We start from the raw sequence: 18,813 nt of genomic DNA, 5'->3' as shown, positions 1-18,813 counted from the left end.
CCCTGGGGTTCTTATGAAATCTTCCCCTCCCCTCACCTTAAACCTGTGTCCTTTGATTCTTGATTCCCCTGCTCCTGGAAAGAGACTCTGTGCATTTACCCTATCTATTCGCCTCATGATATTCTACATCTCTATAAGATCACCAGTCATCCTCGATCACCAGTCGATCCAAGGAATAAAGTCCTAGCCTGCCCAATCTCAGGCTAAATCTTGACCTCAGGCCCTCATGTCCTGGCAACAACCTTGTAAATCTTCTCTGCACTCTTTCCAGTTTAACGACATCCTACCTACAGCAGGGTGACCAAAACCGAACACAATACTCCAAATGTATGTCCCCTCACCACCGTTAATGACAACTTGCAAGCAATTCAAGAGTCATGAGTGTTTTATTGTCATATGTCCCAGATGGGACATTGAACTTCTTGCTTGCTGCAGCACAACAGAATATGTGAATATGTAAACATTGTACATAACGGGGGAAGAGACAAAAAAAAAGAACAAGTTAAATAAATAACAAATATAGTGCAATAATAATAATATAGTCTTTTGCAGTTCAGAGCTCAGAGCTTATTCATTGTTGTGTTTAATAGCCTGATGGCTGTAGGGAAGAAGATTCACTGGTAAATCCCACCGAAAAATAATCTAATTGAACAAATAACGCAGATTAATGCAGTTTAGCATTGAAAACCTAGCTTGCTCCAAAGCAGCATTAAGCAATTAAGATGGTGAGTTAAATGCACTCATGTGACAGGATGCTGGGTATTATTTCCTCTTCAAATATATAATCACTCCATCCATTACAGTAAATGTCCCCCCCCACTCCTCCACCCTTCCCGCATGCTCTTCCTTTGCACTCTGCACAAGACAATTTGTCTCTATTAATTGCATATCAGTCATCACCAAATGAACTGCCATAGAGTCATACAGCACGGAAATAGGCCCTTCAGCCCAACTTGCCCACGTCGACCAAGGTACTCCATCTACGCTAGTCCCACCTGCCCATGTTAGGTCCATATCCTTCTAAACATCCTATTCATGTATCCATCCAAATGTCTTTTAAATGGTGTTATTGTTTGGATTGGATTGGATTGGATTGGATTGGATTGGATTCAATTTATTGTAATTTTCTCATGAGACAATGAAATGGATTTTCCTTACAGTCAAGTAACATTAAAATAAATAATAAATAAAACATTTTTTTTTTTAAAGCACAAACACAGAAGTCCACGACACAATATAACCCCACAGTGACACCAAAGTTAAGGAAGGTACTATAGTCCAGCCTCAACTACCTCCTCTGGCAGCTCGTTCCATAGACCCACTCACACCCTGTCATTCAGGCAGCATTGAGTCAATGGGCAGTAAGATTAATGGACTGAAAGATACCACAGGCCCTTCAGTCCACCAAGCCATGCCGACCTTTGATCACCCGTTCACACTAAGATCTATGTTATCCCACTTTCTCATCCACTCCCTGCACATTAGGGGCAATTTACTTAACCAAACCCGCACTCCTTTGGGATGTGGGAGGAAACCAGAGCACCCAGAGGAAACCCACGCAGTCACAAGGAGAACCTGTAAACTCCACACAGACAGCACCCAAGGTCAGGATCAAACCCGGGAGTCTTGCCATGTGAGGCAGCTGCTCTACCAGCTGTGCTGCCCTAAAATTATAAATTATTTGAATCTTTTGAGTCAGAGTCCTTGCAGATTAAGCGAGAGGGATTAATCATCAAAATCAGGCAACATCTCCATCAGCAGTAGATTTTACAATGGCCTGTATTACGAGAGGCAAGGAACTGCAAAAAGACACAAAGTGCTGGAGTAGCTCAGCGGGTCAGTCAGCATCTCTGGGGAACATGAGTAGGTGACGTTTCGGGTCGGGGAAAACTATGAGACAAATTAGTCTCCAACTAGTATTGTTATGAGCTGTGAAATCAATGGTTCAATGGTTCTTTATTGTCATGTACACACAGCACAGTGAAATTCTTTTGCACAGCCCGCAAATGCACAGACACCACAGTTTTGGCGCCGTTTAAAAAAAAGAAAAGCATACATAAAAGAAAACACAAACAGTCACAAATTTCTAACCATGGATGGACTTTATCCAATCAACTATTATCCTGCTCCTCAACTACGAAGCTTCCAGTTGGTTGTCAGAACTTCAAAACCGAAAAAAAAGACATAACTAGACCTACTGGGTTTCATACGTTCATAAGGCATGGGAGCAGAAATAGGCCATCCGGCCCATTGAGTCTACTCTGCCATTCAATCATGGCTGATCATCTTTCCTTCTCAACCCCATTCTCTTGCCTTCTCCCCAAAGCCTTTGACACCCTTACTAATCAAGAATCTGGTAAGTTCTACTTTAAAGATACCCAATTACTTGGCTTCCACCACCGCCTGTGGCAATGAATCTCACAGATTCACCACCCTCTGGCTAAAGAAATTCCTCCTCATCTCCTTTCTAAAGGTTCATCCTTGTATTCTGAGGCTGTGCCCTCTCGTATTAGACTCTCCCACTAGTCTTAGAGTCATACAGAGTGGAAACAGGCCCTTTAGCCCAACTTGTCCACACCGACCGACATGCCATATCCACACTTCGTTTGGCCCATATCCCTCTCAACCTATCATATCCATGTACCTGTCTAAGTGCTTCTTAAATATTCTGACTGTACCTGCCTCAACTCTCTCCTCCAGCAGTTCGTTCCATACATCCACCAGCATTTGTGTGAAAAGGTTACCCCTCAGATTCATATTAAATCTTTCCCCCCCTTCACTTTAAACCTATGTCCTCTGGTTCTCGATCCCCCTACTCTGGGCAAGAGATTCTGTGTGCATACCTGATCTATTCCTCTTATGATCTTGTACACCTCTATAAGATCACCTCTCATCCTCCTGTGCTTCAAGGAATAGAGTTCCAGCCTGCTCAACCTCCCTCTATAGCTCAGGTCTTTGAGTCCTGGCAACATCTTCGTCACAGAAACATGTTCTTGGGAGTTTCCATGAGGATGGTGATGTTGGTCAGCTGGGATGAGTAATGTTTATTTGGGCAACCCCAGCAAACCTACAGGACAGAGGTGCTTGTTGACATGTGCCAGGTGACAAGTGGATGTGAAGGGTTTGTTGAGAGAGTGTTGGTTGCTCTGTCCTCTCTCTGTTAGGTAGCTCACAGACCTATGGCTGGAGATGTGGAGATAAAGTGCCTGCAATGTCTTTGTGGCAGGGCCATTCAGCTGAAAGGTCAGTTTGGTATTAGTTTTTAGTTTTAGAGATAGCGCGGCACAGTAGCGCAGCGGTAGAGTTGCTGCCTTATTACAGTGCAAGAAACCTGGGTTCAATCCTGACTACGGGTGCTGTCTGTACGGAGTTTGTACGTTCTTCCTGTGAACGCGTGGGTTTTCTCCGGGTGCTACGGTTTCCTCCCACACTCCAAAGACGTGAAGGTTTACAGGTTAATTAGCTTTGGTGAAACTAAACTAAACTGGCATGGACTCCATGAGTCAAGTGGCCCCTTAACAATTGCAATATAGTTTAATCACTGTCCCCAATTCCAGGTTATTCTGTGAACTGACAGTACTTGGAATAAAAACAGCTATCTCTCCCTGTAACTAATACCCCTTAGCACAGGCATTGATCTGGTAAACGTTATTCCATTTGTCATGTATCTGTACACTGTGGACGGCCGGATTGTAATCATGCATAGTCTTTCCGCTGACTGGTTAGCACGCAACAAAAAGCTTTTCACTGCACCTTGGTACATTTGACAATAAACTAAACTACATGAAACTGAACTAAATCTACTCTGTATCTTTTCCAAAGCCTTCACATTAGTCCTGTATTGGGGTGACCAGCAGTGCACACAATACTCCTTATATTAAAACTCTCACTTTATTTTTCACCCTTTTGGGTCCTTGAGTGGAATTGTTGTGCATATCCCAGTGACAGCACATCTACAGTATTTTAGTGGCTGTGATATTCCTTGTGATGTCCTGTGTAAGGTGCTACGTAAATGTAAGTTCCTTGCTTCATAGAGGATAAAATACAGAACAGTACAGCACTGGCAACAGGCCCTTCAGCCCACAATGTCTGAGCCGAACATGATTCCACGCTTATCTGCCTGCACATGATCCACATCCCTCCAGATCCACGCGCTTATCCAAAAGTCCCTTAAACGTCACCACTTTATCGAATTGAATTGAATTGAACACTTTTTATTAGCCAAGTAGGTATACGTACAATACGATGGCAGGATAGAATTGGACCATCATTGCCTGTGGCCGATTGTGTCATTGGTGTAGAGAGAGTAAAGGAGAGGGGAGAGTATGCAGCCTTGCGGTGCTCCTATGCTGAGGGTCAGTGGGTCCGAGATGTATTTGCTGCATCCTGCCTGTCAGGAAGTTGGTGATCCACTGACAGAGGGGTTCAGGCACAGTCAGCTGGGAGAGTTTGGAGTGTAGTAGCTCTGGCACAATGGTGTTGAATGCAGAGCTGAAATCAACAAACAAAATCCTCACATAGGTCCCCTGGCTGTCTATGTGCTGGAGGATGATGTGCAGGCCCAGGTTGACTGCATCATCAACTGATCTATTGGCCCGATATGCAAACTGCAGGAGGTGATATTTTTCAGGTGGGCCAGCACGTCTTTCAAGGGTCTTCATGATTACAGAGGTCAGTGCGACAGGCCTGTAGTCATTAAGACCAGAAATCCTTGGCTTTTTGGGACTGGAACAATAGTGGCCGGGCTTAGGAGGTGCGGGGCCCAATTGGGAACAATTTTGGTGAGCCCTAGGTTCCCAGCCAAGGTCTGTAGAATCATAGAAATATAAATAGTCTATTATAGATTTTATATCTCCATGGTAGAATGGAAAGCAATCAAAATGTGCACTTAAAAAATGCCTGCAAGTTAATGGACCAAACAGATCTAAGCTGCATTTTAATATAAAATTGCATACATGTAAGCCTACAAGTAACAAACAAACTGTGTAGATCACCTCTGTAAAAGTACATAGTTACAATACCACTTGTTTTAGTGACTGTGAAATGAAAAAAAAGTAATTTAATTAACTAGATCCTGGAAAACCAATAATTATTGGCGAAAAACCAGTCCAGGCAGTAAGTTTTGGGCTTCAGCCCCATCCTACCATTTGGGATCTACCCCATCCTAACTTAGTTGTGTGTGTGTGTGTGTGTTTGTGTTTGTTAGTTGTGTGTGGGAGGGAAGGAGAGAAGGGAGGGAGAGGGCCGTCGGCGGGAGCAGATGCCGGGGTCTGGGCGGATGGGTGTGAGCTGAGGCCAAGGTTTGTAAACGTTGCTCCAACCCCCGGCCCGGCCCTCCCTGTATTGTTCACCGCGTCTCCCCGGGGAGAGAGAGGGGTGGATCCGGGGCTGTGTGCATGAAGCACGGCGACTGGAGGGGCGGGAGCGATACCCCGAGACCGTGAGGGAACGACCCACCTCCCCTTCTCCATTCCCCCTCACACCCCCCTCCCCATCTATCCCTTTCTTCCCCATCCACCTCTCTACTCTCTCTCCCCCCTCTACCCGGAGTAGATCTACCCGTGCCGAGAGTAGATTACTCTAGCACGGGGCCCCCTTAGGCGCGGAGCACAACTGGGAGCAATTGGTCCACTTGGCTTAAGGCCGGCCGTGGTGGAGACTTTGAAGCAGGCAGGTTTTCAGGGACTGATTGAAAATGCCTGTGTAGACTGGTACCAGTTGTTCGGCACAGAGCTTGAGGGTAGAGGGGGAAACATTGTCCGGTCCTGGAGTTTTTAGGCTTTTCTTTCTCCTGCATAGCTTTTCCACCTCCTCACTTGCTATTGTTAGTGATGGAGAAGTGGCCATACTGATGTTGGGCAGCAAGGAGGGGGACAGCAGGAGTGTCTGTCTCCACTACCACCCTTTTTTTTTTTCTTTTTTTTTAATCAAAAATATTTATTCAAATATTAAAATTGTATTTACAATACAATAAAACAAAACACCACCATAATACAAGACGAACAAATATGCTCAGCAACTGCTAAACAATTATATTGCAATCCTTGTCAAGGATACATTCAACCCCCCTCGGTGCCCAGCGGTCCCGGAACTCCCTCAGGGTGCCCGTAGACAGGGCGTATTCCCTTTCCATCCGCACCCGGGCACGGACGTATCCCCGGAAAAGGGGCAGGCAGCTGGCTCGGGTAGAGCCCTCCACCGTCTGGCGCCGTGACTCGCGGATGGCCAGCTTGGCCCCACTACCACCCTTGGCAGTATTGTTGGGCACTCACCACCATCTGTGTAATCAAATCTGCCCCGTACATCTCCTGTCCACCCAGCCCCTCTCACCTTGCAGCTAGGCACTCTAGTATTTGAATTCTACATCTTGGGAAAACATTTCTGATAGTCTCCCCCATCTATGCCTCTGTCATTTTACATCAAGCATTTTATACATATTTCAAGCCTCCCCTCAACCACCGGCGTTCCAGAGAAAACAATCCAAGTCTGTCCAACTTCTCCCTGTCGCTGATTCCCCTCAATCCTGGCATTATTCTGGTAAACTTCCTTTGCACACTTTCCAAAGCCGCCACATCCTGCATTGGGAAGACCAGAACTGCACGCAATACTCCGAATGCAGCCTGACTAAAGATCTATAAAGCTACATCACAACTTCCTGACTCTTATACTGAATGCTCCGACCAATGAAGGCACGCATACCATACGGCTTCTTTACCATGACCCCAAGATCCAACGTGCATCAATGCTGATTTAAGGGCCTGTCCCACTTGGCCGTCATTTACGCCACAGGCCGGTAGTGACTGATGCGCGACAGTCGCGCGCGTCATCACACGTCTTCATGCGTCAGCACAGCCGTCTGGAGCGCGTGACGTCATTTGAATGCCCAGTTTATGATATTTACCCGGTTTATGATATTTATGGTGATTTTCTAAAATGTTCCAGTTTCTAGAGTGGTGCTAGCAATTGGAAAACTGCAGATGTAATGCCCCTATTCAAAAAAAGAGGTGAATGAAAAGTAGCAAGCTGCAGACCAAATTAATCTGTAGAAAGGAACTGCAGATGCTTGTTTAAATTGAAGATAGACTCAAAATGCAGGAGTAACTCGGTAGGACCGGCAGCATCTCTGGAGAGTAGGAATGGTTGATGTTTCGGGTCGAGACTCTTCTTCAGTCTGAAAAAGGGTCTCGACCCGAAACTTCACCTATTGCTCCTCTCCAGAGATGCTGCCGGTCCTGCTGAGTTACTCCAGCATTTTGTATCACTTATCTGGTTTGCTCTTCCATTTCTACAAACTGCACCCCTTCTCATGTCATTCGTTCATCCAGCTGTAGGAGATTCAACATTTGTCTTTTTAACCACTTCCTTAAAAAATAAGTTGTACATAAAACGTAACATGTCAATATATATTAGGTATCTACAAGGTACCACATTATTGTACTTACTTCTAATAAAATATATATTTTTTTTAAACCCCAAAAAAACCTCTTCCTTACTCAAAATCCAGGGACCCAAGCAGCCATTGCAAGTGAAGCAACAATTCACTTTTGCACTTTCCGGTTTAGTATATTTTGGTGTTCACCATGTATGTTTTCACTACGAAACTGTGCACATTTTTAAATTGCACGCTTATATCCATGACGCGTAAAAGGTGGGCCGACTGCGTATGGATACGCACGGTGACGTAATCATGCGTCACCACGCACTACACGTACGAGGTCAGGACCAGCAATACGCCTGCGTGTGACCGCAATACGCCCGCGTGCGTACGCGATACGTCACGCCGGAGTCGCGCAAAGATTTCGTGCCCTACAAAATCCTGGAGTGCCGCGTGATACCGCGCGCAACTCCATACCCCTCCGCGCTTCTCCATGCGACCGCCCCCGCGGCCCACAAGCTACCCGTGTGTCTCAAAGCAACGAAGAGGTCGCATAAATGGCGCGCAAATGACGGCCAAGTGGAACAAGCCCTTTAGGGTCTTGCCATTAATTGGACCTCCCAAAGTGCAATACTTCACACTTGCTCGGGTTAAACTCCATCTGCTATTTTTTCTGCCCATTTCGGTAGCGATAAACAACTGAGGTCCCAGCATGGATCCCTGCAGAACTTTGCTGGTCACAGACATCCGGCCTGAACACTGTCCACCCACCATAACCCTCTGCCCATTATCAATAAGCCATACAGCCAGGTCAGTGTTAAACCCATGCTTCTTAATCTTCTGCATCAATTTACCAGTGGCGACTTTTTTACTTATTTCCTTCTGCAGTTAAAATTCTTGGTAGCTCTTGCTAATTTAAAAATCGATCAACGAAACATCAAAATAGGAAGATTACCAGTGCGGAATAGTGATGGGCAAGCCGTAATCTCCATGACAATACGGTACTGTGTTTGGTGCCAAAACGTTGTTCCCATGGGAACAGATTTGCATCAGTGGACTGTAATATTCGATTGATGTTGAATTTGTACCTTGCTGCCTTATTGCCTGAAGTAAAGTCAGCCTCGTTTTATTGAAGGTAGACAAAAATGCTGGAGAAACTCAGCAGGTGGGGCAGCATCTATGGAGCAAAGGAAATAGGCGACCTTTCGGGTCGAGACCCTTCTTCAGACTGATGTAGGGGTGGGCGAGGGCGGGAGGAAGAAAGGAAGAAGCGGAGACAGTGGGCTGTGGGAGAGCTGGGAAGGGGAGGGGAAAGAAGGAGAAATCAGGGACTACCTAAAATTGGAGAAGTCAATGTTCATACTGCTGGGGTGTAAACTACCCAAGCGAAATATGAGGTGCTGCTCCTCCAATTTACGGTAGGCCTCACTCTGGCCATGGAAGAGGCCCAGGACAGAAAGGTTGTATTCAGAATGGGAGGGGGAGTTGAAATGCTGAATTGTTTTATTTTAGTTTAGTTTAGTTTAGAGATGCAGCGTGCAAAAAGGCCCTTCGGCCCACCGTGTCCACACTGACTATCGATCACCTGTTGACACTAGTTCTATGTTATCCCACTTTCACATCCAATACACTCAGGATGCACTCCAATGAGGTAGATGGTAGGTCAGGACCGCTCTCTAGTTGGTTCAGCTGCCTGATAAAAGCTGGGAACAAACTGTCCCTGAATCAGGAGGTAAGTGTTTTCACACTTCTGTATCTCTTGCCTGATGGGAGAGGGGAGAAGAGGGAGTGACCAGGGTGCGACTGGACCTTGATTAGGCTGGTGGCCTTGCCGAGGCAGCGTGAAGTGTAGATGGAACACATGGAAGGGAGGTTGGTTTGCGTGATGGTCTGGGCTGCGTCCACAATTGGTCTACCTGCTTCCGAAGGGCATCTAACATGCCTCAATGAGGACCAGCTGACACTTGCGTTCACTTCTTCGAGAGGTTGGTTATAGCATGAATCAACTCCTGTCTCAGTAATGCCTTAGATCCATTTCATTTTTCGTCCCACCACAACAGAAATTATATCTATGCAGGTTTATACCGAAGATAGACACAAAGTGCTGGAGTAACTCAGCGGCTCAGGCAGCATCTCTGAAAAAAATGGGTGGGTGACGTTTTGGGTCGGATGTCAAAACGTTACCCCTCAGGTTCCTATCAAATCTTTTTCCCTCACCTTAAACCTATGTCCTCTGGTTCTCAATTTATGGGCAAGTGATTCTGTGCATTTACCTGACCTATTCCGCTCATGAAGTAAGGTTGTTTTTTTCCTGAACAGATCACAAAACCTCGGTACACGTGACAATAATAAAGCCATTTCCGATGACAGTGCCAAGCTGTGTCCTACCATCCGTGAAGCAGTCGTCCGGATCCACCGCTTCCTCCAGGTGCTCAGAGTTGTTCTCCATCTCGTCCCCTTTGCTCGTCAGGTCGATGGTGCTTCCTTCTGAACAACTGGAGACTCCATCCAGCTTCTGTGGAAGGAAAGACAAGGCACACGTCACACCCCCACCAGCTCCACCAGCCAGCGCACAACGCGTTAGACACTCGACGCTGAACACTGTCCGAACTAAAGGCTGGAACGTTACTGGACTAGGATCTACAGGGATGGCCTAAAACGTTTAAATCTCACCTCAGAGGATTTGGTCAATGAATCAATTCTGGAATTAACTTTACTTTAGACCTTAGTTCAAGTTCAAGTTCAAGTGAGTGAGTTTATTGTCATGTGTCCCTGTATAGGACAATGAAATTCTTGCTTTGCTTAAGCACACAGAAAATAGTAGGCATTTACTACAAAACAGATAAATGTGTCCATATACCATGTTATAAATATATACACACATGAATAAATAAACTGATAGTGCAAATAACAGAAAGTGGTTGGTAAAAATCAGAGTTTTGTCCGAGCCAGGTTTAATAGCCTGATGGCTGAGGGGAAGTAACTATTCCTGAACCTGGTTGTTGCAGTCTTCAGGCTCCTGTACCTTCTACCTGAAGGTAGCAGGGAGATGAGTGTGTGGCCAGGATGGTGTGGGTCTTTGATGATACTGCCAGCCTTTTTGAGGCAGCGACTGGGGATACTTTGTGGAAACAGGCACTTGGGCCCACCGAGTCCACGCCGACCACCATGGCACCCTTTGTCAGTGGAACTGATGTGCTACAATGCTATAAACTATATATTTTTAGATACAGGCCCTTGGGCCCAGCGATCCCGCCGACCAGCGATACACTAACACTATCCTACACACTAGGGCCAATTTGCAATCTTTACCAAAATGAAATAATCTACAAACCTGTACGTCCTTGGAGTGTGAGAGGAAACTGGAGCACCCGAAGAAAACCCACGCGGTCACAGGGAGAATGTACAAACCTCCATACACACATTCTGCACTCTGTATCTTCCCCTTTGCTCTATCTATTGTACTTGAGTTTGGACTGATTGTATTTATGTGTAGTATTATCTGATTTGATTAGCTGGCATGCGGAGCAAAGCTCTTCACTGTACCTCGGTAGACATGGCAATAATAAACCTAAACCCAAACCTCACGAGATTCTCCAACTAGTGGAGAATGGACACCAGGTTTCATCTGGAAAGGCTTGCATTATTAAGCAGCTTTACTGTTCTTTACAGAGCCAAGTGAAGTTATTGATGTAACATACACAGCCATATTGTGTACACTAACTTCCCACAGCAATAGTATAGTATTATTGTGAACCCACTTGGTAATCTGTTTATAAAAGTCAATGTTGAAAGCCAGGCCAAAGGAGGATGTGTCAATAGACAATAGACAATAGTCCAGGAGTAGGCCATTTGTCCCTTCGAACCAGCACCGCCATTCAACGTGATCATAGCTGATCATCCACAATCAGTACCCCATTCCTGCCTTCTCTCCATATCCCTTAACTCCGCTATCCCTAAGATCTCAATCTAGCTCTCTCTTGAAAGCATCCAGAGAACCCGCCTCCACCGCCCTCTGAGGCAGAGAATTCCACAGACTCACAACACTGTGTGAAAAAGTTTTTCCTCATCTCGGTTCTAAATGGCTTACCACTTATTCTTGAAATATGGCCCCTGGTTCTGGACTCCCCCAATATAGGGAACATGTTTCCTGCCTCTGGCATGTCAAAACACTTAATAATCTTATATGTTTCAATAAGATCCCCTCTTATCCTACATTCCAGACTACAGTATACAAGCCCAGCCGCTCCAATCTATCAACATTTGACAGTCCCGCCATCCCGGGAATTAACCTCGTGAACCTACGCTGCACTTCCTCAATAGCAAGAATGTCCTTCCTCAAGTTGGATACCAACACCGCACACAATACTCCAGGTGTGGTCTCACTAGGGCCCTGTACAACTGCAGAAGGACCTCTTTGCTCCTATACTCGACTCCTCTTGTTATGAAGGCCAACATGCCATTCGCTTTCACTGCCTGCTGTACCTGCTTGCTTACTTTCAGTGACTGATGAAAAAGGACCCCCAGATCCCGTTGTATTTCCCCTTTTCCCAACTTGACACCATTCAGATAATAATCTGCCTTCCTGTTTTTGCCATCAAAGTGGATAACCTCACATTTATCTGCATTAAACTGCATCTTTCAAGGAACTTTGTTTCAAGGAAGGAAGGTGAATCCACTAGCCTCGAATCACCAAGACCTGGAAGGCTGTGGAACTATTGCTGGTTTAATGTTTAGTTTTATAGGTTCACTAGACCAAGGGGAACACGTTGGGTCCCGTCCCCTCAAACCGCTGGGGGGGGGGCGACCTGCGGAGTCACACACACACTAACCACCCCCACACACACATAAACCACCCCCCACATACACACACACATTAACCCTTGATATTATATTAATATTATTCATTCACTCCTTTTACCCCATCCCCACCCTATCCACTCACGTATAGCCCCCAACTTGCAGGCGCGTCTGGAGAGGGAGGGGGGATAGAGAGAGAGGGCAGAGAGAGAGGGGGTAGAGACAGAGAGAGGGGGGCAGAGACAGAGAGAGAGGGGCAGAGACACAGAGAGAGGAGGGGGGGAGAGGAGGGGGGGGAGAGGAGGAGGGGGGGAGAGGAGGAGGGGGGGAGAGGAGGAGGGGAGCGGTGCGGGCGGTCCCAGGCAGCGGGCGGCAGGATGACGTCACTCGTAGCGCGTGGAACACAGCGTGCATACCCATTGTGACATCATCACGTCATCAGCCAAAGCCAACCGGTTTTATTTTCTAAGTTATTTCAGATTTTGAACATTTTGATTAATAACAAGAAATAATGCATTAATTTTTCAGATAAGGCAATTTTGGACTCCACGGGATAAATCTCTATCGAAATATGTAAATATTTTACCGTTACACCGTTGTTTTTTCGAGAAGTGATCACACAAAATAAATAAATGAATAAATACACATCCAAGATCAGAGTTTTATAATTATAAGGATAAGTTCTTCAGGTATAGGAACAGAATTAGGCCATTCGGCCTATCAAGTTTATCTGTCATTCAATCTGGGCTGATCTATCTTTCCCTCGCAAGTCCATTCTCCTGCTTTTTTTACACAAAGGGCGGTAAGTGTGTGGAACGAGCTGCCAGAGGAGATACAGTAGTTGAGGCAGGTACTATCACTATACTTAAGAAACATTTATGCAGGTACGTGCATAGGACATGTTTAGAGGGATATGTGCTAAACGCAGGCTGGCAAGTGGGCCTAGTGTAGATGGGGCATGTTGTTTGGCGTAGGCAAGTTGGGCTGAAGGGCTGTTTCTGCAATGAACTTATGAATGAGGGGAACGCTGACTCACGGAGAACACAGAAGTTGATCATACACCAGACAGGGCTCGCTATCAGCCGTTCTGATAGGCGGGTGGCAAAATTCATTGTCCACATTGCCTGTAATCACGCAGTATTCCGTAAATAGATTTGATTGGGGAGGTGGGGCTGGGGTTATGGGTTAATCAATTTTGAAAAGCCCTAATCACTGTACTTGTGCTCCCATCGTCCGCTCATTAGACTGTCATATCCTCAGCACACACCACTTTGTCTCCCCGTTCCATTAACAAACCAGATGCCTGGTGTTGTCAGTAATTGATTATTTCTTTCAGCCTTAATGGAATTCTGGCAGTTAAAGTGGAAAGGTTCTCCCAGACAGATGGAACACTCCCCTTTTACATTTTTTTCCCACAGAAATATAAAATAGGTGGCCTCCAGCTGGCAAAAAAATGATCGGCCTAGCGCAAATTGGAGAAACAGCACCTCATATCTTACTTGGGCAGCATACACCCCAGCGGTGTGAACATTGATTTTTCTGATTTCAAGTAACACCTGCATTCCCTCTCTCTCCGTCCCTCCCCCAGCCAAGTCATCCTGCTGGTTTCACTGCGTGTCCCTGCATTATCACCTCTTCCACAGCCAACAATGGACCATTGTGGGTTCTTTGGTCATCGGTCACCCATTCCTTTCCTCCAGAGATGCTGCCTGACCCTCTGAGTTGCTCCAGCATTTTGTGTCTATCTTCGGTGTAAACCAGCATCTGCAGTTCCTTCCCACTCATGATCATCCCGACTGTTGCAGATGTGTGGCAATGACTCACTCTTGTTGAGCGTGAAAGGATGGCTTTTCACCTTTCCCGGCGAGAACAAATACAAATAGGGACACGGTGGGGGAGGGGTGGGGGGGTGTGGGAGGAGAGGGGTCGAGAACAAAGAGGACATGGTGGGGGTAGGGTGGGGGTGGTAGGAGAGGGGACGAGAACAAAGAGCGACACCGTGAGGTTAGGGTTGGAGGAGAAGGACCGAGAACAAAGAAGGACCAACATGACTCTAACTTTGTAACTTTGTCAGTGCCAAAAGCGTGGCGACTCTTTTGTGTACTTTGTGTATTGTATGAAAAAGGACAAAGTGTTTCACTGTACCTCGGGAGACCGAGGGGTGATTTTATAGAAGTGCATAAAATCATGAAGGGAATAGGTAGCATGAGCACATAGTCTTTTACCCAGGGTAGGGGAATCAAAAACAAGAGGACATAGGTTGAAGGTGGGAGGGGCAAGAGTTAATTCAAGCCTGAAGGGCATCTTTTTCACTCCAAGGGTGGAGGGTACACGAAACAATCTGTGAGAGGAGGTAGTTGAGTTTAGTTTATTGTCACATGACCAAGGTACAGTGAAAAGCTCTTGTTACGTGCTAACCAGTCAGCGGAAGACAAAACATGATTACAATCGACCATCCACAGTGTACGGCAGATACTATAACAACATTGAAAAGACACTTGGACGTGTACATAGAGAAACAAGAAACTGCAGATGCTGGTTCACAAAAAAGGACACAAATTGTTGGAGTAACTCAGCCGGTCAGGCAGCATCTAGGCTGGTTCTTCAGACTGATGTCAGGTGGCACGGCTGCCTTACAGCGCCAGAGACCTGGGTTTGATCCCGACTTTGGATGCTCCGGTTTCCTCCCATGCTCCAAAGGCATACAGGTTTGTAGGCTAATTGGCTTGCTATAATTGTAAATTGTCCCTGGTGTGTGCAGAATAGTGTAAGTGTGCGGGGATCGCTGGTCGGCGCGGACTCGGTGGGCCGAAGGGCCTGTTTCCACACTGTATCTCTAAACAAAGCTAAGGTACATGGCTAGGAAAGGTTTAGAGGGATATGGGCCAAATGCTGGCAAATGGAACTAGCTTGGATGGGGCATGGACGAGTTGGGCCGAAGGACTCGTTTCCGAACTGTATGTCTCTGTGGCTGGAAGTGTTTTGGTACACAGACAGTAATCAACAGCTGGAGGGTGTTACACAGAGCACTGATTGAGAACTTGGGCAAAGACGCACTTTGGAAGCAGCCAGGCGCTGCATTGAAAGACAAAAGGGTTGACGTTCTGGAAGCAGCACATCAAACAATCGGAAGGATCTTCTTCGTTACACAAGGGATAACGCGGATAACGGAATGCTCTGTGGATTAAGGTGGCTGCTGGTGAGCCCAGCTAATGGAAGTGTCACCGGCAGAACGTGACAGGTCCGGAGATATCAATGTGGGCCGTAATGTTTGCATTTATATCCAAGAATGTCCGGCTATCTTGCGAGTCAGGCGACATTCCAGAGTCTCCCAGAGGGTTCGTTGGTGGATGCTCATATCCATCAGGATAGCAAGTGGTTTGGAAAGAGTCCATGGGACAGTATTGTGGCCTCATATTGCAATGCGTCTGCCAGTTCGTAACTTAGGGATGTTAGTAATGGACTTCTCATTTTGTATGTGTGTGCGAGTGTGTATATTACTTGTGTGTGTGTGCACGCGCGCATGTGTGCATATAGAGTGTGTGTGTGTGTGTGTGTGTGTGTGTGTGTGTGTGTGTGTGTGTGTGTGTGTGTGTGTGTGTGTGTGTGTGTGTGTGTGTGTGTGTGCATATAGTGTGCATGTGTGTGCATGCACGTGTGTGTTATGAATGTGCATGTTGTGTGTGCATTTTGTGTGCGTGCATATCGTGCGTGTGTGCATGCATGTGTGTGTGTGTGTGTGTGTGTGTGTGCGCATATTGTGTGTATGCATATCGTGTATGTCCATGCGTGTATGTGTAAATCACGTGCAAGTTCTGTGTTTGTATGTGTGTGTACACATGTGTGTTTTGTGTGCATATCGTGTATGTGTGTGTTCACATCATGTGTATGTGCGTGTATATACACATCATGCGTGTGGGTGTGCATGTGTGTCCTGTGTGTAGACTGGAGGAGAGTAGCTTTAATGTGAGAGTGGCAAGGTTTAAAGGAGATGTGCGGGGCAAGTTTTTATACGCAGAGAGTGGTGGGTGCGTGAAACATGCCTCCAGGGGTGGTGGTGGAGGCAGATACAATACCAGTTGCCTGATGACATCTGGGAAGAAACTGTCCCTGAATCTGGAGGTGTGAGTTTTCACTAACAGTCTGAAGCAGTCAGAAACAGAGGCCAAAGGGCGTGCTTCCGGCTGTATCTCTAGTCTACAGTCTAAAGAAGGTGACCTGAGCTGCTTCCCTGCCATGGTTTACAAGGCAACTGATTGCATCGTCCCATAACTGCACCAATTAGCTCCTGAGCCCCACGGGAGGCTTCTCACCAACGCAAGAGGCTGATGCAAGAATTGCTCTCGGTCTTTCCGCTGGAGCATGAGTCTCAAGTGTAATTACTGCGACCGTTTAATGCGGACGCTCTGTGGTGTTGCCACGGCAACACAGGCAACTGGGCGCAATAAAGAAATGGCCGCTCTTCCGCCTAGTTACTTACAGGAAAATGCCCACTTAGACCAAGCACAGACACAAGCTTCACAAACCTCGAGCATTTTGGTGATAAATCGAGCTTTGAGTTTAGTTTATTGTCATGTGTACCGAGGTACAGTGAAAAACTTTTCTTGCGTGCTAACCAATCAGCGGTAAGACTATACATAATTACAATCGAGGCACCCACGGTGTACAGATACATTATAACGGGAATAACGTTTAGTGCAAGATAAAGTCTAGCAAAGTCCGATCAAAGATAGTCCGAGGGTCACCAGTGACGTAGATAATAGATCAGGACCGCTCTCTAGTTGTTGATATAATGGTTCAGTTGCCTGACAACAGCTGGGACGAAACTGTCCCTGAATCTGGAGGTGTGCGCTTTCACACTTCTATACCTCTTGCCTGATGGGAGAGGGGAGGAGAGGGAGTGACCAGGAGGATGAGGGGGTTTCTGATTGAAACCTACCGAACAATGAAAGTCCTGTGATATGGTGGATGGGGAGAGGACGTTTCCAGTAGTTATAGAGTCTAACCCACTTAGGAAACCTGAACGGAAACCTCTGGAGACTTTGCGCCCCACCCAAGGTTTCCGTGCGGTTCCTGGAGGTTTTTGTCAGTCTTCCTACCTGCTTCCACTACCTGCAACCTCCGGCAACCACCTGCAACCTCCGGGAACCGCAGGGAAACCTTGGGTGGGGTGCAAAGTCTCCAGAGGTTTCCATTCAGGTTTCCTAAGTGGGACAGGGGCATAAGACCAGAAACCATGGCCTCAGAATAAAATAACGAAAGTTTAGAATGGAGATGAGGTGGAATTTCATTCGGCAGAGGGTGGTGAATCTGTGGAATTCATTGCCACTCATGGCTGTGGAGGCGTCTTTGTGTAGTTTTAAAGTAAAGATTTATAGGTTCTTGATTAGTAAAGGCATCAAAAGACACGGGGTGCAGGCAGGAGAATGGGGTTGAGAGGGAAAAAATAGATGAGAGATGATCAAATGGTGGAAGGGACAATGGTGGAAGCCAGAAGCTTGCCAATGGTTCTTCAACAAGATCTTCTAAACCCACCGGCTTCCCCCTCTAAAGGAACAAGGGCAGTGTGCTGTGGGATGGCCCCCACCACAAGTTTCTCCGCAGCAGCATAAACCCAGCCAGCTTAGAAATTAATTGCCATTCCTTCATCATCATAAGGTCAATCTTCTTAGCCATCCTTCCTGTCAGCAGTGTGTCAGTCCAAAGAAAGGCCAATGGTATATTGGTCTTTAATGAATTGAATTGAGTTGTAAGATACAGCAATGGAAACAGGCTGAAGATAGATACAACATGCTGGAGTAACTCAGTGGAACAGGCAGCATCTCTGGAGAGAAGGAATGGGTGACGTTTTGGGTCGAGATCCTTCTTTTAGACCTTCTTTAGGCCCACCGAGTCCACACTGACCATCGATCACCCGTTCACATTAGTTTTACGTGATCCCACTTTCACATCTACTCCCTACACACCAGGCGCATCGGCCAATTAACCTACAGAGGGCCATTTAACCTACAAACCCGCACGTCTTTGGGATGTGGGAGAAAACCGGAGGACCTGGTGGAAACCCTCTAGGTCACAGGGCGAATGTGCGAACTCCACAGAAACAGCAACCAAGATCAGGATCGATCCCAGGCCTCTGGTGTTGTTAGGCAGTAGCTCCACCAGCCGTGCCACTGTAGCACAAGATAATTTGAGTGCCATAGGGTCAAATGGTCATAGGGTTATACAGCCTTTTGGTCCACTTTGTCCATGCTGCCCCAGATGTCATATTGAGCTAGAATAATTTGCCTGCATTAGCCCATATCCCTTTAAAACCTTACTCCCCTTATCTGTTCAAATGCCTTCCAAAAGTTGCAATTGATCTGACCTCCTATCTACCTCATTGGAGAACTGTGAACTATCTTTAATCAGATGTCATGTCCTTTATCTTATGCTAAGTGTTGTACCCTTTACCTTTTACCTGTGCATGGAGCCACTGTGGATGACTTAATTGTAATCATGTATAGTCTTTTCTTTGACTGGATAGCAGACAAAGAAAAAGCTTTACACTCTACCTCAATAATAAATAAACCAAACTAATCTTTTATAGCATGCTCTGACAGCTTGTTGCGGATAGGCACCACCCTCTGAGTGAAACAGTT

The 18,813-nt window shown here is 46.4% G+C and overlaps 1 protein-coding gene across 4 annotated transcripts in view; it reads right to left on the bottom strand.

Moving 5' to 3' along the window:
* Window positions 1-18,813, bottom strand: part of LOC116987597 (sodium channel protein type 4 subunit alpha-like) — a 368,780-nt gene that overhangs the window by 56,873 nt on the left and 293,094 nt on the right. For all 4 annotated transcript variants that reach the window (XM_033043769.1, XM_033043777.1, XM_033043758.1 and 1 more), the window contains one exon: window positions 9,764-9,890. In XM_033043769.1, coding sequence (XP_032899660.1) covers window positions 9,764-9,890 — 127 coding nt within the window. The remainder of the gene's footprint in view (window positions 1-9,763; window positions 9,891-18,813) is intronic.

This window comes from Amblyraja radiata, chromosome 2 (assembly GCF_010909765.2).
Source record: "Amblyraja radiata isolate CabotCenter1 chromosome 2, sAmbRad1.1.pri, whole genome shotgun sequence".
Classification (NCBI taxonomy): domain Eukaryota; kingdom Metazoa; phylum Chordata; class Chondrichthyes; order Rajiformes; family Rajidae; genus Amblyraja; species Amblyraja radiata.
The sequence above is the reverse complement of the archived record's forward strand: the minus strand, read 5'-3'. Positions and strand labels throughout refer to the sequence as shown.